This window comes from Aquarana catesbeiana, linkage group LG09 (genome assembly GCF_042186555.1).
Source record: "Aquarana catesbeiana isolate 2022-GZ linkage group LG09, ASM4218655v1, whole genome shotgun sequence".
Taxonomy (NCBI): Eukaryota; Metazoa; Chordata; class Amphibia; order Anura; family Ranidae; genus Aquarana; species Aquarana catesbeiana.
In genome coordinates this window covers 120,817,969-120,844,105 of record NC_133332.1, presented here as the reverse complement: position 1 = coordinate 120,844,105, position 26,137 = coordinate 120,817,969, and the positions used below count along the sequence as shown (strand labels likewise).

At 41.5% G+C, this 26,137-nt stretch overlaps 1 protein-coding gene across 1 annotated transcript in view; it reads right to left on the bottom strand.

Annotated features, from left to right (window-relative positions):
• LOC141108982 (uncharacterized) overlaps window positions 1-26,137 on the bottom strand; it is an 83,180-nt gene that overhangs the window by 55,616 nt on the left and 1,427 nt on the right. The window contains exons 2-4 of the mRNA XM_073600939.1: window positions 23,226-23,385; window positions 16,981-17,025; window positions 16,806-16,862 (exon numbers count right to left, since the gene is read on the bottom strand). Of these exons, the coding sequence (XP_073457040.1) occupies window positions 16,806-16,862; window positions 16,981-17,025; window positions 23,226-23,385 (262 nt within the window). The remainder of the gene's footprint in view (window positions 1-16,805; window positions 16,863-16,980; window positions 17,026-23,225; window positions 23,386-26,137) is intronic.

The following is a 26,137-nucleotide window of genomic DNA, read 5'->3' as shown; positions in this document are numbered from 1 at the left end:
ATAGATATATATATATATAGATCTATATATAGATCTATATAGAGATATATAGATAGATATATATATCTATCTATATATCTCTATATAGATCTAGATCTATATATAGATATATAGATCTATATATAGAGATATATAGATAGATATATAGATCTATATATCTATAGATATATATATCTATATAGATAGATATCTATATAGATATCTATCTATATCTATATAGATATAGATAGATATCTATATAGATAGATATCTATCTATATAGATATAGATATAGATATCTATATATATAGATATATAGATAGATATATATCTATCTATATATCTATATATATAGATATCTATATATATAGATCTATATATATAGATATATAGATCTATATATATAGATATATATATCTATATATATACACACACAGTGGGGACGGAAAGTATTCAGACCCCTTTAAATTTTTCACTCTTTGTTATATTGCAGCCATTTGCTAAAATCATTTAAGTTAATTTTTTTCCTCATTAATGTACACACAGCACCCCATATTGACAGAAAAACACAGAATTGTTGACATTTTTGCAGATTTATTAACCACTTGCTTACTGGGCAATTAAAACCCCCCTCCTATCCAGACCAATTTTCAGCTTTCAGTGCTGACGCACTTTGAATGACAATTGCGCGGTCATGTAACACTGTACTCATATGAAATTTTTATCATTTTTTCACCACAAATAGAGCTTTCTTTTGGTAGCATTTGATCACCTCTGCAGTTTTTACTTTTTGTTAAAAAAAATGTAACAAACTGAATTTAAAAAAAAAAAAAATGTTTTATTTTTTTATATTTTGTTATAAAAAATTTAAAACAGGTCATTTTTCTCCTTCATTGATGTACGCTGATGAGGCGGTAGTGATGGGCACTGATAGGCGGCAGTGATGGGCACTGATGGGTGGCAGGGATGGGCACTGATCAGTTACACTGATAGGCAGCACTGCTAGGTGGCACTGATTGGTACTACTGGTGGGCATTGATAGGTGGCACTTGTGGGCATTGATAGGTGGCACTGTGGGCACTGTTAGGTGGCACTATTAGGTGCACTCATGAGGCAGATGTGCCTCTTCCACTTCGGGACCTTTGTCCCTCACATCTGAGCCGGTGATCGGCTTTTTTTTCTACTCACGGTGTCAGCGTGAGTAGAAAAAAAAACGATTACCGATCTTATGTTTACATCATGTGATCAGCTGTCATTGGCTGACAGCTGATCACATGGTAAGGGGCTGGGACTGGCCCCTTCCTTGAATTGGAGATCACCCGAGTCTCAGTGACTCGGTGATCACAGTGCGCTCGGCGCGCCCTGTTAGAGCGCACGCAGGTCGCGTGCACAGTGGAGGTCGTCATATGACGGCCTCCCGGGAATTCAGGTCCGCGCTGTGGCCGTCATTAGGCCATAGCGCGGATGCCAAGTGGTTAAAAAAGAAAAACTGAAATATCACATGGTCCTAAGTATTCAGACCCTTTGCTGTGACACTCCTATATTTAACTCAGGTGCTGTCCATTTCTTCTGATCATCCTTGAGATGGTTCTACACCTTCATTTGAGTCCAGCTGTGTTTGATTATACTGATTGGACTTGATTAGGAAAGCCACACACCTGACTATATAAGACCTTACAGCTCACAGTGCATGTCAGAGCAAATGAGAATCATGAGGTCAAAGGAACTGCCTGAAGAGCTCAGAGACAGAATTGTGGCAAGGCACAGATCTGGCCAAGGTTACAAAAAAATTTCTGCTGCACTTAAGGTTCCTAAGAGCACAGTGGCCTCCATAATCCTTAAATGGAAGACATTTGGGATGACCAGAACCCTTCCTAGAGCTGGCCGTCCGGCCAAACTGAGCTGAGAAGAGCCTTGGTGAGAGAGGTAAAGAAGAGAGATGGGAGAAAGTTGTAGGAAGTCAGCCATCACTGCAGCCCTCCACCAGTCGGGGCTTTATGGCAGAGTGGCCCGATGGAAGCCTCTCCTCAATGCAAGACACATTAAAGCCCGCATGGAGTTTGCTAAAAAAACACCTGAAGGAATCCAAGATGGTGAGAAATAAGATTCTCTGGTCTGATGAGACCAAGATAGAATGTTTTGGCCTTAATTCTGAGTGGTATGTGTGGAGAAAACCAGGCACTGCTCATCACCTGTCCAATACATTTCCAACAGTGAAGCATAGTGGTGGCAGCATCATGCTGTAGGGGGTGTTTTTCAGCTGCAGGGACAGGACGACTGGTTGAGATTGAGGGAAAGATGAACGCGGCCAAGTACAGGGATATCCTGGACGAAAACCTTCTCCAGAGTGCTCAGGACCTCAGACTGGGTTGAAGGTTTACCTTTCAACAAGACAATGACCCTAAGCACACAGCTAAAATAACGAAGGAGTGGCTTCACAACAACTCCGTGACTGTTCTTGAATTGCCCATCCAGAGCCCTAAATTAAACCCAATTGAGCATCTCTGGAGAGACTTAAAAATGGCTGTCCACCAACGTTTACCATCCAACCTGACAGAACTGGAGAGGATCTGCAAGGAGGAATGGCAGAGGATCCCCAAATCCAGGTGTGAAAAACTTGTTGCATCTTTCCCAAAAAGACTCATGGCTGTATTAGATCTACTTCTACTATCTAGTTCTACTAAATACTGAGCAAAGGGTCTGAATACTTAGGACCATGTGATATTTCAGTTTTTCTTTTTTAATAAATCTGCAAAAATGTCAACAATTCTGTGTTTTTCTGTAAATATGGGGTGCTGTGTGTACATTAATGAGGAAAAAAAATGAACTTAAATGATTTTAGCAAATGGCTGCAATATAACAAAGAGTGAAAAATTTAAGGGGGTCTGAATACTTTTCGTCCCCACTGTATATATATATTAAATACACTGCAGCTAACTGAGTAATCTGCCTGCCTGCTCAATCTAAATGACACTTTCTCTCCGTCCATGCCAACAACACACTACACGAGGCTGACGTGTAGGCAGCCTTATAGAGTGTGAGGCGTGGACTTAGTCCCCCTGAGCCATGATTGGCCAAAGGCACCCTGCCTTTGGCCAATTATGGATCTCTTAGCTGAGGGCGCTGTGATTGGCCAAAGCATGCAGGTCATGGTGCATGCTCTGGCCAATCATCATACAGCAATGCACTGTGCTCCCGCAGTGCATTATAGGTCGTTACGCGCCACTCGAATTTGGCGCAAACGGCTCATAATGTTCGCTTTTCAACGAATGGGCGAACAGCCAATGTTCGAGTCGAACTCATGTTTGATCCGAACAGAACGCTCACCCCTATTTATTATTAAACAAGTGTGATTTAACTGTACTTCTGTCTCGGTCTGATTTCATGGTTTCTGACAGCTCCCTTTTTTTGCTTTTGTTTTGAGTCCCTGTTAAACCTTTGTCCTTTATGTTTGGGTTTCGATGGAGTATTGGGCAGCCGTGTGTTAATACTAAGTTTGCGTCAATTCAATTACTTAGCACCCTTTACGTTTCTGGTCCACCATAAAATGGCATGGGATTGGGCGATGCACCTGGTCTATCGGAAAATGGCGCCGGGACCAGATATGACATAATGTCCACAGTAATATGGAAGTGATGTATTCAATTCACTGGCATAGGCTACATATATATGACCGTTCTGATGGGTCACTAGAGGGCCCTGAAGATGAGCATTGGTTGGAAATGCATTGGGCGTATCTAATTGTGTGACATCACGCTGTCGCTATCGTGGACCGTGGCTGCATTTTACATGTGTGTCACAAGTGTTTTTTACCTTTGTTTTATGAGCAGATTATGTATCATACAGCAGCTGCTTTGTTATTGTGATTGGACAATAAAACGTACTACTCTATGATACCCTGTCTTTTCATGTACTGGGTTCATGCTGTGGTGTGAGTGACCATATGTCCCCTGAACCATCTGATTGTGAGACCTGGAATAAGAGGATATTGGAGACAGTATTGGCACCCATTCTATCTTCTCGGCTGGGCTTGCTGGGCTTTACAGTGGCTGTTGATATACTCCATCTGGTGAGTTTGAATTGCATGTGGTGATGGCAGATTGATGCACAGATTCAATCTATTGCTACTATAACAGGTGATTCTCCAGACTATCCTTTCCTGATGAATATATACATCATATGTACTGCACTATGATACATCTTTTTTCGGTGGTACTTCCTCCATGTTCCCCACCTCCGCATTTACGAGGAACTCGCTGAGTCAATGCCCAGTCCACATGTCCAGCGTACCTCTGCTACCTCACTCCCAGTAATGGACTGGGGTCCCCGCCATGCTCCTACTGTGGGCTACATGCGCACACTCACTTAACTCTTGCTCTTCCATACCTGTGTCTAGGCTTGAAACCTCTGAGCATTGATTTGCTCCCGTTGCTATGGTAGACAGACCACCAGGGGAGAAAATGCCGACAACAACTCCCTCGCTACAAGAGGCAGTCCCACATCTCACAAGTACATGCTTAACAACAGGCTGCTTGCTAAACCTTCATTACCCTTGGTAACTACTTGCTGTTTTCTGTACTGCATTAATTCATGTACTGCTGTCTTCACACCTCAATGTGTTTCCACTGACTAAAGCTATGTGTACCGGTTACTTACATACACTCCTTTAGTAACGTCAGACCAGGCAAAGACAGAGTTTCAAAAGCATTACTGGAAACTCTCAGCATAACAGTTCCAAAGCTAAGTACACAGTCTGTCCTTAGTTCCTTACTCAGGTTTGTGGCTGCCCCAACATACCTGCATAGGAAAGAATCCATACCTGGTTGAGTCTATCTTGGCAGTATTCAGCAGTTGGTGTACTTCAGGGTGGGCTGCAGGTCCCAGCAATCCTCCTACATGTGGAAGGGTCATAGAGGCAGATGAGGCTCTCTCTGGCAGCTGCAACAGCTCTATAAAGTGGCTGGAGATTACATGCTATGTTTTGTCTGGGTCTCTTCCCATGCAGACAGTGTCTGTCTGGGCAGAGCCCTCCCCCTTTTATTAACAGCACAAGGAGAGAGGCAGAGCTCAGCAAAACATGCAGGAAATTTGTTAAACTTTTCCCTCACGGCTGGGGCAGCTGTCTCACTAACCAACATTTCAACCTGCTCACAAACTAACCAAGTGCCGCCTCCTATGTTTATTTATCTCTGCTCTATGAAGATACCCTATATACTATCTTATCTACTATTCATGCTACATATTCAATTCCATACTTATTGAGAACTGCTTCAAATAATCAACCTCTTCACAGCCAGATAAGGTTATTTTGGAATTTATTATTATAATTAATACATTTCTATATACAAGGGGACTGTATTGCTGACATAGCCTTGCCCTTATACTTCCTATTGGGGACGGACAGGATTTTATTGAGAATTCTCCTCACATGGATTAAGATTAACAATACTGAGGGATGTTTGTGTGACTGGTGTATAGACACTTTTTTAAAGTGGTGGTGCTCTTTGCTTTTTTTAAAAAAATCTTTTTGGTGTTGACAATTTGAGATGCATTCAAATAAAAAATACATTGTTGATAAGTTTGATAATAGGTCAAGCCCCAGGGGCTTAGATTTATGGTCTTTATAACCTACAGTTTCTTTCTTTCTGTTGGTCAGTTAGTAATGTATGAGTTTAAACCATAGAGCCACACTATTAATAATTTGTGAGTGGGCAACCAACATGGGCATTATTTACGCCTATTTTTATCCCCTCTGTTTTTCTTATAGTTTGGTGTTCACATAGGTACATCTGCAGAAGTCACCAGTAAAGTAGTCCAGACAGCTGTGAGTAATGTTACCCCACTAGAATGGCTGTAATGGGGAATCTATCCAGACAATATCCACCATTGTGACTGGGATTTAGGTTAGTGCTTTATGCTTCTATGCTCTTTGGTGGCCTGCATACCAATCGTGAAGTTGGGGGCCCTATACCTGGTCACAGTTAGCTAGTCCGATCATGGTTGCTCTATCAGGTATGGTCCCACTGAGCACAGGAAAGGGGTTGACATTTATATACCCTGGGCATATCCAGATGATGATGGGAGCCCGGAGGATTGAGGATAATAAAGGTTAAAAGGCCCTGCACCCACCACAGGGATAGGCAGGTGAAGAGGCATTCTGTTCACATTTACTGTGAAAATACTCCCCTCAGTGTAAAATATGAATTAGTAATAACATAGGGGCTCACTCATACTGGTGCATTGTCTGAATGCATGACTTTTTATGGGCCTTGGATTAAAAAGCTCAATAATTTTGAATGGATCACAACATACCTAAGATGTTGCATATCACCCTTTTCTTAAAGTATGGCAACACACAGAACATTCACATGTTCCTTACAATGCACTTGCACTGCAGTGCATTAAGTTCCAAAATGAATGGCCATGCAACAGAACATGCTGCAGTACACATGGTAATATGGGACTTTTTAGGTGCTGCACAATCACATATGCAAGTACTGAAAATAATTAAGATTAAAATTTCATCGTTTATTAGTATACAAAGTTAAAAACCAATAGACACTTTAAAATATATACATCTTTATTACATTGTCACTGATGTATTCACATATACAACAGTATAACAGTCATACTGGCTGGAGCCAGGAGGGCGATCCCTGCTATGCTAACACATATGCCCCGTACACACGGTCGGACATTGATCGGACATTCAGACAACAAATGGATGTTGGCTCAAATTTGTTTTGCATACACACGGTCGCACAAAGTTGTCGGAATTTCCGAACGGCAAGAATACGGTGACGTACACCACGTACGACGAGACTATAAAAGGGCAGTTCAGTACCAAGCGCGGCACCCTTTGGGCTCCTTTTGCTAATCTCGTGTTGGTAAAAGTTTGGTGAGAGGCGATTCGCGCTTTTTCAGACTCATGGTTTTCAGTTCGTTTTTCTGGTGTTCAGTTTGTGCTTGTGGGTTTGTATCTGTTCTACAGTGCGTGCAGCGAGTTACCATTGACTTGTCATTGTGTTCTCATTCGTTACTGATTTTCAGATTGCTCTTCACAGGCCTTGCTGTTCTTCAGTGCGTTCTGTTACTTCGTTCTGACCAGCCGGCCGTTTTCTAGCCATGTTGCGTGTACGTACTCATCGTAGAGTTCGTGCTGGTGTTGGGGTTCTTACTTTGACACAAGCCCAGTCCATGAACAGGGTGAGGAGGAGTACATGGACCAAGAATTGGTTGCTCCAGCATGACCAGTTCTATCACATGCCTTTGCTCGATGAGATCCGTGAGAATAATCCTGATGATTTCAGAAACTTTCCTCCAGATGACGGACCCCGTATTTCACCGTTTGTTGGCTTTGCTGACCCCTTATATCAGCAGGCAGGATACCTGCATGAGGCAAGCCATCACTCTGGAGCAGAGGCTAGTCGCCACCCTGCGGTACTTGGCGACGGGGAGAAGCCTGCAGGACCTCAAGTTCTCGACAGGCATCTCCCCCTAGGCTCTGGGGATCATTATCCCGGAGATCTGTTCTGCCATCATTTAGGTCCTGCAGAAGGAGTATATTAAGGTAAGATTTTTATCCTTTCATTATTACATTTTATTGTATAGAATGTTTGCTAATGTTTTGTATTTCTTTCCTCATTCCCTAATTACCATGATTGTAATATGCTGTGAATGTCCCTTTTATCCTCATGCATGCTGGATTTTTATGTTTTGTTTTTTTTTGTCCTTCATACATATTTGCCTTCACTTACCTCCCCAGCAAGCTCTCCTGGGCCTATATTCACCTAGTGTAGTCACTTAACAATGTATTTTGTCAGCTCCATAGTAGTGCTTTACCCTAAACACCCCCTAAAATGTGTAAAAATTTGATTTGTGCTTTAAATTCAGGCAGAGTGCCAGAGGTTTTTTTTTTGGGTCCCAAAATCATTTGGAACCCTCCCTCCCCCAACTGCTAACTCAGCTGATACCAATCCTTTATCTGCTGACTGCCAAACCCATACACACTATACCCACCTCTTTTGTGGTCAGATTTATGGATGAATTCCCCAAAGCATGTAGTGCAAGGGCCTGCCTGAATACTTTCAAATGGTAATGTTCAACATTTTTGAAGCCTATTATTATCTTGATAGGTAATAGCAGAATGTAAAAATGTGCTAAAATGTGTACAGTATGTATTTATATCTTTGCATTATGACACTTCTTACCTGTCCAGTGAACTGCCAATAGTGTAATTAAGGAGGGGCTGGCCAAAGTAATACACATTATTTATGCATTCATCTCTCAATGAAGTGGAGAGGGTTACCTGTCCAAAACATCCCCCCCATAAAATTTATAAAATGGCCCATGAGAGGGTGGGGGGAAGAATCTGATAGGTGGACCTTATACCTTTGTCTTTAAATACTCCCTAAAATAAATATTATACTGATGTTGGCCAAGAATTTTTGTGTCTAATCTGCTTTCCATGTTTATGTGCAAAATGATTTTTGTTTTCTTGTTACTCCACAGTTTCCTTTCAACCCACAGGAATGGCAGACTGTGGCCTCCCACTTTGCCCAGCGGTGGGACTTTCCTAACTGCGGAGGGGCAATTGATGGGAAACACGTCCACATCGTCCCACCACCCAACTCGGGGTCACACTATTACAACTACAAGGGGTTCAATAGTATTGTGATGTTGGCGGTGGTGTCGGCTACTTACGAGTTCCTGTATGTGGACGTGGGGAAGAATGGCCGGATGTCAGATGGTGGAGTCATCACCCACACGGAGCTCTACAGGCGTCTCCAGAATGGCAGCTTGGACTTGCCACCTCCAGAAGACAATGCGGAAGGACTCCCATTCGTCTTCGTTGCTGATTTAGCATTTGCGCTGGGGGACCATCTTATGCGGCCATTCCCTATGAGGACCCTCACCCGGACCAGAGGGTTTTTAATTACCGGCTGGCCAGAGCCAGAGCCAGAAGAGTGGTGGAGAACACGTTTGGAATAATGGCCAGCTGGTTCTGCCTATTTCTTACACCGATACACATTCTATTCCTATTTCTTACACCGATACACATGGCGGAATATAAACTCAATGACATCCTGGCTTGCTGTGTTCTCCACAACTTTTTAAGGAGAAATTCTGTGAACTATGCTGGCTCAGTTGGGCCTGAAGCTGGAATTAATCTCAATGAACCAACCCTGATGGTGCTTGATATAATACATGGAGTACTTTGCGGGTAGGAGGGCCATCAATATGCCAGACAATGTCTGAGACATTTTTTTAATAAATTTTTTTTTTAAACTCAACAAATATTTGCTTAGATTTACTGCTTGTCTTTCTTTTAGCTGACCCTAACCGAAATTTGGGGAGTCCTGAAAATGGTGTGATTGTGCAAAATTAAAAAGCACTGTTGGGTGTTATTTACTAAAGGCAAAGACACTTTGCACTACAAGTGCACTTGAGACTGCACAGAAACTGCACTTGTAGTGCAAAGTGGATTTGCCTTTAGTAAATAACCCCCATTGTCACTGAAAACACCAACTTTACAACCCAAAAATGCATTTGAGCATTGAAAAAAGAAGCTACACATTGTTGATTCTCAATCTTTTTAATCAAAGCACAATCACATGTGCATGTATAAAAGGTTTTTATAACAAACCAACATGTTTGTTGTATAACAATTTTTTAGGTGACATTAAAAGTAGAAATGTCCTTTTAAGGTAAAACAGGCATGTTTAAAACCAACAAGAAGTACACAACTCTGGAACTTACAAGGTTCAACTTTTGTAGAAATTGAAGGCAATATCAGACATGAGTATTTATAAACTGTGTTTGATATTGCGTTCAGCAGATGGGGTGAAGTCACCCCTGGAAAAGCCAAATTTTGAAGATGCACACAAATTGCCGAATGTCAACATGTGCTAGCTGCCATCATGGGGAATCAATTAACGTGTTTTGTGGGTGCAACCCCTTCCTCTCAGCTACTTTATTATTGAGAAAGGGGTTGCACCCCCAAAATGCGTACATTGATCTTCCGTGATGGCAGATAGCACATGTTGACACACTGTGTGCATCTTCAAAATTTGGCTTTTCTAGAATATGTCAAAAAATGTGCAAAAACTTTTCAGAAAAATAAAGCAGAAAGAAGTAAGGGATTTCGAGGGGTTTTAAACTCTACCTAAAACATCAATGATGTTCTTCATACCCAGGTCCCTCCCCTCCGCCTTCAAAAAAAAAGTGGCAGGAAGAGGAATAACCTGGAGGAGGCAGAAATTGGCCTATTTTGGAAGGCTACTGTGGCCCTCAGAACCCCCCACAGTGTTGAAGAGGACTTTGCAGATATAACAGCATGCAAAATGATGGAAATGGAGGAGGGCCAACGCCTCTTATGTGAGTTTATCATTTTACAAACACTAAATAAGGGGTTGAGGGGCCAACTCACAAGCCAAAGCCACATTTGTGAGCTCAACCATGGTCCTCCTCCTCCTCTTACAGGTCCTCCTCCTCCTCCTGCCACACCTCCAACACCAGAGCCACAGCCTGGAAGGAAGCGTCTAAGGAAGACCAGAGAGTGATGGCCCTGGGTTCAGTCTGGTCTGGCAAAAGATGCAGGCTCTTGTATGACCACAGCCTGGGGACATACATGTCATCTGCTGCTGTTTATGATCTCTTGGACTTCTGGACCAGATTGTACTCCCTTAGATAAGGATGCCTCAGGCCACCAATTTTGCAGTAAAATTATTGATGTGTGCCCTGGGGGCCAAAGGCTTTGCCAATTTCTGCTGTTTCTCCAGCGTTGCCTCCCTCTTTGTTTGGTTGTGACCCCTTAATACATTTTTTGTTTTATTTAATATACTCGCCTATGTGTGTTTTCCTTCAAAAAGGACAGTTTGTTTGTGAGGAGGCAGGTACATTTCAAAACTACAATGTGAAATTATCAAGAGACACCAACACCAAACAATCTCCTTGAGATTAAATAATACAAGATAATAATGGTGTTGTGGTAACTTCACACACAAAACACACCCAAAACTATTCTGGAGTAAAAAAATAAAAATAAAACACAAGATCAGGCTTTAAAAAAATCCCCCCAAAAAAATGTAATCTAAAAACACCCCAAAAATAATAATTTTTCGGTAGATGTGACAAATAAAAATATTATATTGATGAAATCACGATAAATAATAAAGAAAGAAGTTTGTGAGAACTATGTGTGAATATGAGCAGCAAAACAACTTCATTCTTCTAGCATTATAAAGAAGAAGAGAGTACGCTGCATTAAACAATTTAAAACATTGCAGCCTGACGAAAGTGCTATATCCATTCCGAACGCTAATTTTACCAGACCGAGCAGTTCCGTCTCGGAATTTATTCTGAGCATGCGTGGCACTTTGTGCGTCGGAATTGTCCACACACGGTCAGAATTGACGCGATCGGATTTTGTTCTCGGAAAATTTTATAGCCTGCTCTCAAACTTTGTGTGTCGGAAAATCCGATGGAAAATGTCAGACGGAGCCCACACACAGTTGGAATTTCCGATAACAAGCTCCGATCGCACATTTTCCGTCGGAAAATCCGACCGTGTGTACAGGGCAATACTGAGATCAGAGTCTCTGAATGCTTGTTACTGATTTGCACTCAGGAGAAAGGCACCTTCTTGCGTTTGTTTATTTACAGTGCCTTGAAAAAGTATTCATACCCCCTGACATATTCCACATTTTGTCAAGTTACAACCAAAAACGTAAATGTATTTTATTGGGATTTTATGTGATAGACCAACACAAAGTGGCACATAATTGTGAAGCGGAAGGCAAATGATAAATGTTTTTCAGAATTTTTTACAAATAAATATGTGAAAAGTGTGGTGTGCATTTGTATTCAGCCCCCTGAGTCAATACTTTGTAGAACCACATTTTGCTGCAATTACAGCTGCAAGTCTTTTTGGGGATGTCTCTACCAGCTTTGCACATCTAGAGAGATTCTTCTTTGCAAAATAGCTCAAGCTCTGTCAGATTGGATGGAGAGCATCTGTGAACAACAATTTTCAAGTCTTGCCACATATTCTCAATTGGATTTAGGTCTGGACTTTGACTGGGCCATTCTACAACATGAATATGCTTTGATCTAAACTATTCCATTGTAGCTCTGGCTGTATATTTAGGGTCGTTGTCCTTCTGGAAGGTGAACCTCCGCCCCAGTCTCAAGTCTTTTGTGGACTCCAACAGGCTTTCTTCTAAGATTGCCCCAAATTTGGCTCCATCCATCCTCCCATCAACTCTGACCAGCTTCCCTGTCCCTGCTGAAGAAATGCATCCCCACAACATGATGCTGCCACCTCCATGTTTCACTGTGGGGATGGTGTGTTCAGGATGATGTGCAGTGTTAGTTTCCATCAGTGTCTGCCACACATATGTGATTGTGTAGCACCTAAAAAGTCCCATATTACCATATTAGCTCTCTTTGTATAGTACTTTAGGGATGTGGTGCTTAACCACTTCCCGCCCGACTTACAGCAGTTTGACGGCCGGAAAGTGGTTTAGTTATCCTGACTGGGCGTCATATGAGGTCCAGCAGGACAACATGCCAGTGCGCAGCGCGGCAATCATGGGTGCGGCGTGTCAGTCTGACATGCCGCATCTCCGGTCATGGTAAGAAGCTTCTGAAAGAGGCTTCTTACCACGTGATCAGCTGTGACCAGTCACAGCTGATTATCACGTGAACCAGGAAGTGCCAGTAAACGGCATTCCTCGGTTCGCGCTGACAGGGAGAGACGATTGGGGGCTCTCCCTGTCAGAGGGGGGGTCTGTGCTGATAATCAGCATATTGATTATCAGCACAGCCCCATCAGATGTGCCACCACAGCTGCTAAAAAGTGCCCAGAAGCTGCCAGTCAGTGCACCATAAAAAAACGGATGACAGTGCTCATCACAGTGCCAATCAGTGCCCTTATCAGTGCCAATTAGTGCCCACCAGTGCCAGTCAGTGCCCAGCAGTAAAACCTGTCAGTACCTCATCATCAGTGCTGCTCATCAGTGCCACCTGCCAGTGCCAATTAGTACCGCCTGTCAGTGCCCATCACAGCCGCCAGTCAGTGCCCATCACAGCAGCCTGTCAGTGCCATCTATCAGTGCCACCTATCAGTGTTCATCAGTGCCCATCAGTGCTGCATATGAGTGCTGCCTATCAGTGCCCATCAATTCTACATATCAGTGCCTCCTCATCAGTACCCATCAGTTCCACTTTATCAGTGCCAACTCATCAGTGCCCATCAGTGCCGCCTCATCAGTGCCCATCAGTGCCGCCTCATCAGTGCCCGTCAGTGAAAAAGAAGACAACATTTTATAACCGAAACAAAGAAAAACTTTTTTTTTTCAAACATTTTTTAGTTTGTTTAGCAAAAAATAAAGACCGCAGAGGTGATCAAATACCACCAAAAGAAAGCTCTATTTGTGGGAACAAAATGATAAAAATTTTGTTTGGGTACAGTGCAGTGTAGCATGACCGCGCAATTGTCATTCAAAGTGTGACAGTGTTAAAAGCTGAAAATTGTCCTGGGCGGGAAGGGGCAAAAGTGCCTGATATTGAAGTGGTTAAACAGCTGATTACTTACCCACACTAATACATTTTCTTATTTTACTGCAGTACACATGTTGCTGTGTGTTTTCAGTAACATGTACTTTACAATGCATGAGTGAACTGGACTTATGGTTTCCGACAAATCCAGTTATGCCTTGTTAAATACAAGTTTCATGGTTGTGTATACCTATTGGTTATTTAAACATATTTTTGTTGGTCAGGATCGTATGGAAAGAAGATGTTAAGCTTCTAATATAGCTCTGCAAATACAGATTCTGCAACTGTTTCTATTATTTGGCATTGCACCTAACTGACCTTTCTTCAGTAACCTGGGATTCATAATTCGCTACATTCTCTGTGATCTTTGTACGGTATTAGTGATATAGTTGGAGTTTATAAAATATATTTTATGTAAGAATGAGTTTGATACCAAATAAAAAAACGAAACTGTCTAAACTGTCCCCACTCTGTCAAAAACAAAAAAAAGGTTTGTTGGGTTTTAATTTTTTTTGCAAATATTTTTTGGAGAGAAGATACAATAAGAAAACAGAGAGGCATAGAGAACATAAGATTCATACACAGTGATATACAGTATATATATATATATATATATATATATATATATATATATATATATGAAAAAAGTCAAAGAATTGCTGCACTTGAAGTTTCTTTATTGAATGAAAAGTTCAAACATGAATTACATGAATAACATGAGGTGGAAATAGATTTCCGTTTTGGGCTCACAAGCTTACGCCCTTCATCAGATCATCCATACATCCAAAGTTCCAACTACACATACGACCATTTAAATACCTTTACTTAACACATTTGGAATAAATTATGTGATCAATCAATTAATGCAAATAACATCCTTCATCTTATACGTCTTTATATCAAAGGTAGGGAAATGGCTAGAAGAATATGAAACCTTATTTCAGCACAAGCCTCCAGCATGTTTAATCTGTTAAAAGAAATATATATACACACAATACATCTCTGTCTGGCAATCACATAGAAAAAGTTGGTATGTGTTACTTATCTATAATCTAGAACATCAAAAAAATCAAATCAATAAATATAAATACAAATCTGTGTTTAACTCCTTAGGGGCAACAGTATCAAGAAAGTGAATCCAATGTACCTCGTGCTTTTTTAGGATTGATTCCCGATCACCACCTCTCCTATTCTTATTAATCCCCTCCAATGCCATACATTTTAAATTGAGAAATTGAATGTCCTTTTTCAAGAAAATGTCTCGCTAAAGGCAACTGTACCAATTTGTGCCTGATTGAATATTTGTGCCTTGCTATTCTGTCTTATCCGGTCTGAAATTTAACTTCTTGTATAATAATAGTGAGATTTCATTTTTGGACACTTTGTTGAGAATAAGGGGTACTAATATAGAGAGCAATTTGTTTATTAAAAGTACTGACCGTAATCAATTATTACATTACAGGAGCTTTTACCCCCAAGGAGTATTTAATTCCATACCTAGGAGCCAGCTACAACAGGTTAAAAGGATTGTGAGTAATCCACAAGGCTGTGAAGCTAGATTAAATGAAATGAGAACCAGACTTGTTAAGAGAGGTTATCCAGTTCCACTCATTAAGAGGGAACATATGCATTTAACAGAGAACGGGAATCACAATAGAGATAATAGAAGAATTCCATTTGTGTCACAATTTCAGCCATACTCACTTCGGATCTATAACATACTTAAAAAACATTGGGGTTTATTAAGAGAATATTACCCAAATATAAGTGAATTTCAAGCTCCGCCTTTGTCCTCATATAGGAAAGGTAGAACATTAGGGGATAGGTTGGTCAGATCTGACCAATATACCCCTCCTAGCCCAGTAGTTACATTTATTTAATCCCGCAATACAGGGTCATATCCATGTTTATTATGTATACATTGTAACTCCATGATAAAAGGCAAATGTATATCCCATCCACATAAAGGGTATATTACAATTAAAGGTTACTACACTTGCCAATCGTCATATGTAGTGTATGCAATAAAATGTCCATGTGGGTTACTTTACATCGGAGAGACCACTCAGAAGGTTAAAGACAGAATAGCAAGGCACAAATATTCGATCAGGGACAAATTGGTACAGTTGCCTTTTGCGAGAAATTTTCTAGAGAAAGAACATTCAATTTCTCAATTAAAATATATGGTATCGGAGGGGATTAATAAGCATTGGAGGGGTGGTGATCGGTAATCAATCCTAAAAAAAGCATGAGGTGCATTGGATTCATTTTCTTGATACTGTTGCCCCTAAGAGGTTAAACACAGATTTTGATTTACATTTATTTGATTTTTTTTTATGTTATAGATTATAGATAAGTAAAGCATACCAACTTTTTCTATGTTATTGCCAGACAGTGGTGTAATATATATATATATATATATATATATATATATATATATATATATATATATACAGTATATATATATATATATATATATATATATATATATATATATATATATATATATATATATATATATATATATATTTTTTTTTTTTTTTTTTTTTTTTTTTTTTTCTTTTTCTTTTAACATATTAAACATGTTGGAGGCTTGTGCTGAAATAATGGGAAGGTTTCATATTCTGCTAGCCATTTCCCCACCTGTGATATAAAGACGTATAAGATGAAGGATGATATTTGCATTAATTGATTGATCACATAATTGATTCCAAATGTGTAAAGTAAAGGTATTTAAACAATCATATGTGTAGTTGGAACTTTAGATGTGTGTTTGATCTGATGAAGGGCGTAAGCTTGTGAGCCCGAAACGGAAATCTATTTCCACATCATTTTATTCATGTAATTCATGTTTGAACTTTTCGTTCAATAAAGAAACTTCAAGTGCAGCAATACTGTGGACTTTTTCTTACATTCGGTCAGTGGAATGACCAGATTGCACTGCATTGATTGAAGACTGAGTGCAGCTTTCTCATACTTTGAATATCTATATCTATATCTATATATATATATATATATATATATATATATATATATATATATATATATAAAAAATCCGTTGAGAAGGATCGAACAAGGAGAAAAACAAGACTATCCTATTGGCCTATTGGAGGCATTTTTAGTTCGGCTTTAATTTCATATTTAAATATAATAATGATCATCCTCATCACCACTTCTGAAATGTGGAATTATACTGGTAACAAATAGGCACAAAAAGCAAAAAAAGTGTCTTTAGCAATAACAAAATATAACCAAGTTGAACTTACTAGTTATTGTTTGAAAAGTTGTCATTTCAGTAAAGGATGGTTTATCTGTCACATAGGCTGAAATAGATATGAGAAATGAGATACATGAACTATTTAGGCGTGGAAGGAATAGCTGCAAAAAATGTCCTTAGCAATAAAATAAATAAAATACTGACAAAAAGTAAAATTCACTCACTGATAGTTGTTGTTTTGGGAGAGGATAGTATTACTGTCACACTGGCTGAAATGGGAAAAAAAAAACACATTATGAACAAATTAGGAAGGTGTGGATGCAAAACAGCTGATCTTGATACTGGACCTAAGCACTCTGCAGGGACCTAAACAGACTATGTCATGGAATAAAAAAGGTTCCTAGCTATGAAAAAAATGTTTATACTCATCATCTCCATTGCTCCAGTGATGACGTTTCTTACGACGAAATGTACGTTGGGCGGTGACATCAGCATGCCCAACGGAACGCTGTATTATGTACTGAAAGTGATTGTTAAGGCAGAAGGTTTATCTTAATGCATTCTATGCATTAAGATAAAAAGTCTTCTGTGCGCAGCGGCCCCTCTCAGCCCCTCTAATACTTACCTGAGCCCCATCTAGATCTAGCGATGTTGTAAGAGTGTCTCGGATGCCCAGAAATCCCCTCACTGGCTGAGACAGCAGCACCATTGGCTCCCGCTGCTGTCAATCAAGGTCAGCCAGCCAATGAGGAGAGAAGGGGGCAGGGCTGGGCCACGGCTCTGTGTCTGAATGGACACAGGGAGTTGCAACTTGGCTTGGATGCCCCCATAGCAAGCTGCTTGCTGTGGGGGCACTCTACAGAAGGGAGGGGCCAGGAGCACTGAAGAGGGACCCAAGAAGAGGAGGATCCGGACTTCTCTGTGCAAATTCACTGCACAGGGCAGGTAAGTATAACAGGTTTGTTATTTTTAACTTTAAAAAAACAAGACTTTACTATCACTTGAATGCCTTTTGTTTCATTAGACTTGTGAGTATATGCTCTATTTTTGATAATGTATATTTTTTATGGACGTTGCGCAATGAGCATTTTTCTCCCTCTTCACACGTGCCTTGCCCTATATGGGTTGGTGTGACAATTGATTTGCCGAAGGATCCAGAGATCCCTACTAAGGGACCAATCACTACATGGGCTTTTCTGAAGGGGAGTTGCGTTCCACACACACAGTGAGGGGTGTTCTCACTGAAGCAAGGTCAGACCCTGTAAGGTCTTAATATTTGGTAAGAGGCCATTTTTTGCATCGGCGTGGAGCACGATTGGGTGATCACCTGGAGCACTAATGAAATAGGAAATACACATGTGGATCACCATTCGAACACCAACTCCAACACTGCAGTTGGGATTATGTATAATACTTTTGGATTTTGCACAATATTTCTTGCATGACAGCATGAACTTTATGAATTTCATTTTTAAATTATTTGTATTATCAATTTGATGATTTTTTTGTGGTATATATGTATGATGGATTGTTTTCTATGAATTTATAAACACTTACAGTATCTTACAAAAGTGAGTACACCGCTCACATTTTTGTAGATATTTTATTATATCTTTTCATGTGACAACACTGAAGAAATGACACTTTGCTACAATGTAAAGTAGTAAGTGTACAGCTTGTATAACAGTGTAAATTTGCTGTCCCCTCAAAATAACTCCACACACAGCCATTAATGTCTAAACCGCTGGCAACAAAAGTGAGTACACCCCCTAAGTGAAAATGTTCAAATTGGGCCCAATTAGCCATTTTACCTCCCTGGTGTCATGTGACTCATTAGTGTTACAAGGTCTCAGGTGTGAATGGGGAGCAGGTGTGTTAAATTTGGTGTTATTGCTCTCACTCTCTCATACTGGTCACTGGAAGTTCAACATGGCACCTCATGGCAAAGAACTCTCTGAGGATCTGAAAAAAAGAATTTTTGCTCTACATAAAGATGGCCTAGGCTATAAGAAGATTGCCAAGACCCTGAAACTGAGCCGCAGCATGGTGGCCAAGACCATACAGCGGTTTAACAGGACAGGTTCCACTCAGAACAGGCCTTGCCACGGTCGACCAAAGAAGTTGAGTGCACATGCTCAGCGTCATATCCAGAAGCTGTCTTTGGGAAATAGATGTATGAGTGCTGTCCGCATTACTGCATAGGTTGAAGGGGTGGGGGGGTCAGCCTGTCAGTGCTCAGACCATACGCCGCACACTGCAGCAAATTGGTCTGCATGGCTTCATCCCAGAAGGAAGCCTCTTCTAAAGATGATGCACAAGAAAGCCCACAAACAGTTTGCTGAAGATAAGCAGACTAAGAGCATGGATTACTGGAACAGATAGTGTCAAGCGTGTGTGGCAGCAATCAGGTGAGGAGTACAAAGACAAGTGTGTCTTGCCTACAATCAAGCATGGTGGTTGGAGTGTCATGGTCTGGGGCTGCATGAGTGCTGCCGGCACTGGGGAGCCACAGTTCATTGAGGGAACTATGAATGCCAACATGTACTGTGGCATACTGAAGCAGAGCCTGATCCCCCTCCCTTCGGAGACTGGGCCGCAGGGCAGTATTCCAACATGATAACAAAACCAAACACACCTCCAAGATGACCACTGCCTTGTTAAAGCTGCTGAGGGTAAAGGTGATGGACTGGCCAAGCATGTCTCCAAACCTAACTCCTATTGAGCATCTGCGGGGCATCCTCAAATGGAAGGTGGAGGAGCGCAAGGTCTCTAACATCCACCAGCTCCGTGATGTTGTCATGGAGTAGTGGAAGAGGACTCCAGTGGCAACCTGTGAAGCTCTGATGAACTCCATGCCCAAGATGGTTAAGGCAGTGCTGGAAAATAATGGAGGCCACACAAAATATTGACACTTTGGGCCCAATTTGGACATTTTCACTTAGGGGCGTACTCATTTTTTTTCCAGAGGTTTAGACATGGCTGTGTGTTGAGTTATTTTGAGGGGACAGCAAATTTACACTGTTATACAAGCTGTACACTCACTACTTTACATTGTAGCAAAGTGTCATTTCTTCAGTGTTGTCACATGAAAAGATATAATAAAATATTTACAAAAATGTGAGAGATGTGCTCACTTTTGTGAGATACTGTATATGCACTTTATGGTTATTGATGTTATGACAGCACATAATTTAATTATTTTTGTGTGGTTATAATTAAGCATTTTTTAATGACAGCGCAACATCTTTTCTTTTTATATGTGTTTTGGTATTGATACATGCAATACATTGAGTGCAGCTGTTGATAATATCAAAGATTTAAAGTGGAGTTCCACCCACTTTTACAACTCTTCAGCATCCCTCACTAAACTGTGCACTGTAAACGAATTGGATATTTTTAAATTTTTTTTCTCAGCACCTACTGTATATCTGCTGTATTCATTTTTCACTTCCTCCTCCCTGGCCGCAGCCCATCGCATCATTTCCTGTTTGCAATGCCTTCTGGGAAGGGGCGGCAACTTCCTCTGACACTGCCGGAAACCTGACCTGAAACCTATTACACTGCTTGTGCTGCACTGAGCATGTGCGAGATCTGCAAGGATGAGATCCAGGAAGAAATACACTCTGGCTTCAGATGCCCACGGCCTGCTGTAAGTTTATAAAATAACAAACTACTGCTATAAACTAACAAAACAGACCTTAGTTTATAGACTAACTTTACTAGAATACATTAAGCTTGTGTATTATAGGGATATTTTTATTTAAAAAGTATAATTTTGGCCGGAACACCACTTTAAGTATTTTGTTAATTACACCTAGCGCAGATATATATATATATATATATATATATATATATATATATATATATATATATACACATATATATATATATATATACACATATATATATATATATAAAATCCAGTAAGATGTATCCAACAAGGAAAAAAATTGAATTTTCTCTTCATATTTACCTGTAAAATCCATTTCTTTGAGTACATCACGGGACACAGAGAAACCATATACATTACTATCTGGGTTATATGACACCTTTAGGTGAATGGACACTGGTAGAATAACCAAAACAGGAAACCCCCCTCTATATAATACCTCCCATACAGGAAGTCCTCCAGTTTTGTAGTAAGCAATGAACTCCCAAAAAGGGAGGAGAGGGAGCTCTGTGTCCCGTGATGTACTCAAAGAAATGAATTTTACAGTTTATACGAAGAAAGTATGAAGAAAGTATGAAGAAATAATCCATTTTTTTTCCTTGTAATACGTCTTACTGGATCATATATATATATATATATATATATATATATATATATGCGCTAAATCCAATGCGCTCTCTTGTACATCACGGGACACAGAGCAGCCAAATACATAACTACCTGGCAGTGGTGTCTCCAGCTTTCACATTTGGGGGGCACATGGGGAGACAGGGAAAAATGTAGGGGGAGCAACTATAAAACGCAATTATATATATATCCTGCGGCCCTTTACTTCTGTTGCAGGGCCCTTTATTATGACACCACAATGGGACCCTTTCACACGTTCTGCAGTGAGCCCCCTTCCTATTGTATTAGGGTCCCCCAGGGTGGCATAAAACAAGAGATATGTCACCAACACAACAGGAAAATATAAAGGTCCAAAGCAGTGGGAGAACTACCAGGGTTGCAAAGGTAGCACTTGCAACCGGGCCATGGCGTTCTGTCACTGTGGAGTTCCCCAGCCTCCTCTTGCTGTCCTGCCCCTGCTATTGACAGCGTTCTTCGGGCGTCTGTCTCATTGGCAGCGGCGTCAGTCTACTAGAACCTAGTGCTGGTGACACTGTGGGTGCATGCAGGGGAAGGCTGGCACTATTGGTTGTAGAGAGCTGAGCCCCCAGCTGGTCACCTAGCAGCAGTAAAACCTTCTCTGTTGACATTCTGATTGGGCTGTGATCCAGGTGATGTTCCCAGTCAGATCTAATAAACACAGTGTTTATTAGAATCAAGAGAACAATCACATATATATCTACAGTTTGACTAGGAGCATCACCTGGATGGCATCCCGATCAGCATGTCAAAAAAGGCTCCACTGATGCTAAGCAACCTGCAGGGAGCTCAACTGTCTACAACCATTAGAGATGGGCTTGGGTGTATTTGAAATCCCACATGACCAATCCCGCCAGGAAACCGACACTGCACACTGCTAATCACAGGCAGCGAGACATTTCCCGGTCTGTGCAGCTGCGGACTAGGAAATGTTGCACTGCCTGTGATTGGCCGTGTGCAATGTCGACTTCCTGGTGGGATCGGTCATATGGGATTTTAAACACACCCGAGCCAATTTGTAACAAACAATGCTGGCCCTCTTGTGCATGAGCCCATCAGCCCCATAAAGTAATCAGCACTGGGTCTGAATGCGCTGCCATCGCTGACACCCAAAGACCAATTTTTCGGCACCTGTTTGACAGGTGCATAGCATTGCATTTTTTACAGCAAGGCCAATTCTTGCTTTCATCAAGATTACCTCTATAGGGTTACGGTGGGAAGGCACCACCGACACCCAAAGACCAATTTTTATGCACCCATTACTTCTATCCAAAGTCAAAGTGACACCAGAATTATATCCAAAAAATCTCTAATCTTGTTCCCAGTGCACTACATTGTGGCCTCATCATACACACTGGCTCCCCAGCTGTTGCAGGGAAAATTTCATTTTTTTGGGCTTTATAAATGCAATTATTGCTGCAGCAGATTCTAGACATGGTACAGATCTGCCACTTCACAGGTAGATTGAGGGGATCCCCCAGGTACTATATTGGAAGGAATGTTTCATTTGTATGCTTTCACTTTAAAAATCAAAAAATCACCGCTCATTTAAAAATGACGTTTTTCACAAACTTTTTTTTTATTGAGACATGTCCCCCAGGGCAGGACCCAGACCCCTATAACCATTGTATGCCCAATTACTTGCATATAAACCTTCAAAATGGGCACTTTTGATTTTTGACGTTCGGGTCCCATTGACTTTAATGCAGTTTGTTATTCAGATCCCAACTTTCGCTGTGTTCGAAAGTTCTGGTGCAAACTGAACAGGGGTCCATTCGGCCAATCCCTATTCAAAAGGTTGCTCCCATAGCACCAACAGAACCAATTTCAAATCCCAAGGACAAAGAGGAATCTTCACGGGAGGCAATAAATGAGTAACTCCTTGAAGAAAAGTTCAGATCAGGGAATGTGAAGCCAAAGGCTTCTGTAAGTACACTGATAAGGCCAAAACCTACCCCTTAATTGTTGTCAAGGCTAATTTCTTTTCTAAGTCTGACTGAAGAAAGCAGACAATCCTTTCCACCAAGTACTTGCGAAGATGCCAACATCTGGCCTCACACCAAGCAATGTAGGCCTTCCAAACCCTGTGATAGTACTTCCTGGTGGCCACCTTTCTGGCATTTACCAATGTAGACATCACTGGTCCTGAGATACCATGATCTCCTAGCATCCTGGCTTCAATAGCCATGCCGTCAAATTCAGCAAGTGTAAATTCAGGTGGAATATAGGCCCCTGTGACAGTAGATCGAGCTGGAGTGAAAGTGTCCAAGGCTCGTCTACTGCTAATCTCATTATCTCCGGGTACCAGGCCCTCCTGGTCCAGACCGGAGCTACAAAATGTCTGATGTCATCTCCTCTGGGATCCTGCGCAAAAGATGTGGCAGAAGAGGAATCGGGGGGAAGTATAGATTAGGGAGAACTGAGCCCAGGGAACTACCAGTGCATCTATCCCGATCGTAAGGGGATCTCTTGCTCTGGATACAAACTGCTGAAGCTTGCAGTTGAACCTGGATGCCAACAGATCTACATCCGGTGTGCCCCAACGCTGGCAAATCTGCATAAACACTTGTGGGTGCAGAGACCATTCTCCTGGATGTATCTGTTGGCAGCTGAGATAGTCCGCCTTCCAGTTCTCTATCCCTGGAATGTAGACTGCAGACAGCACTGGCACATGCTTTTCTGCCCAGGACAGCACATGACTGACCTCCATGTGAGCCAGATGACTCCTGGTGCCGCCCTGGTGGTTGACATAGGCCACAGCCATGGCATTGTCAGTTTGCACCCTTACCAGGTGACCCTGTAACCTTGCTGCCCAATAATTCAGCGAGAGGCCCTTTAACCACTTAAGCCCCGGACCATTTGGCTGGCCAAAGACCAGAGCATTTTTTGTGATTCGGCACTGCGTCGCTTTAACTGACAATTGCAAGGTCGTGCGACGTGGCAGACAGATCGGACACTTTTGGTGCGATTTTGGGACCACATTTATACAGCGATCAGTGCAATTAAAAATGCATTGATTACTGTGTAAATGTGACTGGCAGTGAATGGGTTAACCACTAGGTGGCGCTGTAGGGGTTAAGTGTGCCCTAGGGACTGATTCTAACTGTGGGGGGGAGGGGCTGTGTGTGTCACGACACTGATCACCGCTCCTGATTACAGGGAGCTGTGATCAGTATCAGTGTCACTAGGCAGAACGGGGAAATGCTTGTTTACATTAGCATTTCCCCGTTCTTCCTCTCCGTGAGGCGATCGTGGGTATCCCCGAGGACATAGAGTTTGCAGTACCCGCGATCACGCTCACGGAACTCCCGATGGGCGCGTGCCCACAAGCCGCCTCTTAAAGGGCAACTTACAGGTACGTTAATCTGCCTGTACATGCCCTTCTGCTGCAGTATATCTGCGTGAGGCGGTCGGAAAGCGGTTAAACTTCTTTACGAGGCTTGGGTACCTTTTATCTTCGTATAGTAGCTTTTTGAAATGGGCCCGATCTGGAAGAGCTGACCCTTGATTCTCAAGAACCTGTGCGGGATTACAGCATGGAAGCTCACAGGGAGCTTAAAAGTGACCATCCCAGACATCTCAAGTCTTCCGGAAGGTGCGGGAGACTCCCGCATTTCTGCGGTGGGTCCCCCACACCCGCAAGCGCCTCCCAGGAATGATCCGTGTGGTGAGGATCAGCTGTGATCACTGATCTCCTTTGTATAGATTTTTAGCTGATAGCCGCTTCTCCTTCTCTCCCTCCCGCGGCTGTCAGCTAAAAAGTTATGTGATAGATGTGGCATGTGTATAAAAACCAAAGCCAGTAGTGAACAAAAAAAAATAATATATCATGCAAATGATCATGAAAAATAATAAAAATATTATTTGTAATTAACGTATGCAATAACAGATGACCAATGCTCGATGAACTAACAATATCCAATGATCAGTGGACAGTGAACAAATTGCTACAATGAACACCAGTGAATAATAAATTAGATTAAAGTCCATCAAAATATGAAAAAATGATATAAAGAGATTGGTGAAACGATTAATGTCTTCAAATAATGTGAAATCCACCACCATAAGTCAACAGGAATGCGTCCTTATCGGAATACCATGATCCCCCATTACAGAGGATCAGGGAAGGCATGTGTTGTGCTATACACCGGCTCCATGGAACAGCAGGCAGACACCAGATGGTAGGAAGTCACTTACAGCGGCTCGGATCAGCGGGGAAAAGTCGTGGTACATAGGAGGGAATAAATGCTCCAATAGTGTAAAATCAACGATTGTTTATTAAAAAAAAGAGGATAAAACACTTACAAGAAATAGATGTAAAAAAGTCAGAACGTCTGTTGTGCCGGCCAGAGCACAAAACAGACAGCCCGTTCCTGGTGGATAACGAGTGAAGTACGAGGTGACGTCAGCGCGTCGCTCCGCCCTACGCATTTTGTAATAACTTACGTTGTCCGGGGGCACGGGTGGCGCGCTGCGTCACCTCTAAAATACAGACAAAGAGAGTGTCAAGCCTCGTTCCGAGCCGACACATGAATATACACATGCGCAATAGCACAATAACAATACTCCCTATATGGATGGAATCCAAACGTTCAGGTACAGCTAAAAGCATAGACCGGAAAGAATGCATGAAGCAAGTAATTAAACCAAACCGGGTGTGCAAAGTCAATGTGAAATGTACTAAAAAATATATTGAAAATATTAAGAAAGGGGGGACGAGCGCAATGGCAAAACATCCCCCCACCCACCGCAACTTACTCCAGTGTGTCCAAGGTGTCACCCCTAAATTTGGCTCAGACGACCTCTAGTGGTCAACTTAGATTTTGAGTCAATCTAACTGAAAAACCCAAGACTGACTAAGGGCGCCCAGGGTTCTATGAACTGGTGGGGATGATATACTTCATTATAAACTGGAGCGCTCCAAGAACCTAAAACCGAAAAAAAATTAAAAATGTATATATATATAAAAACTGAAATGAGGAAGACAAATACTAAAAAAAAAAAATCACAAAAATAAGAAAAAAGAGATATAAACATGTAATGAATATAGTCGGGTGACACGACTT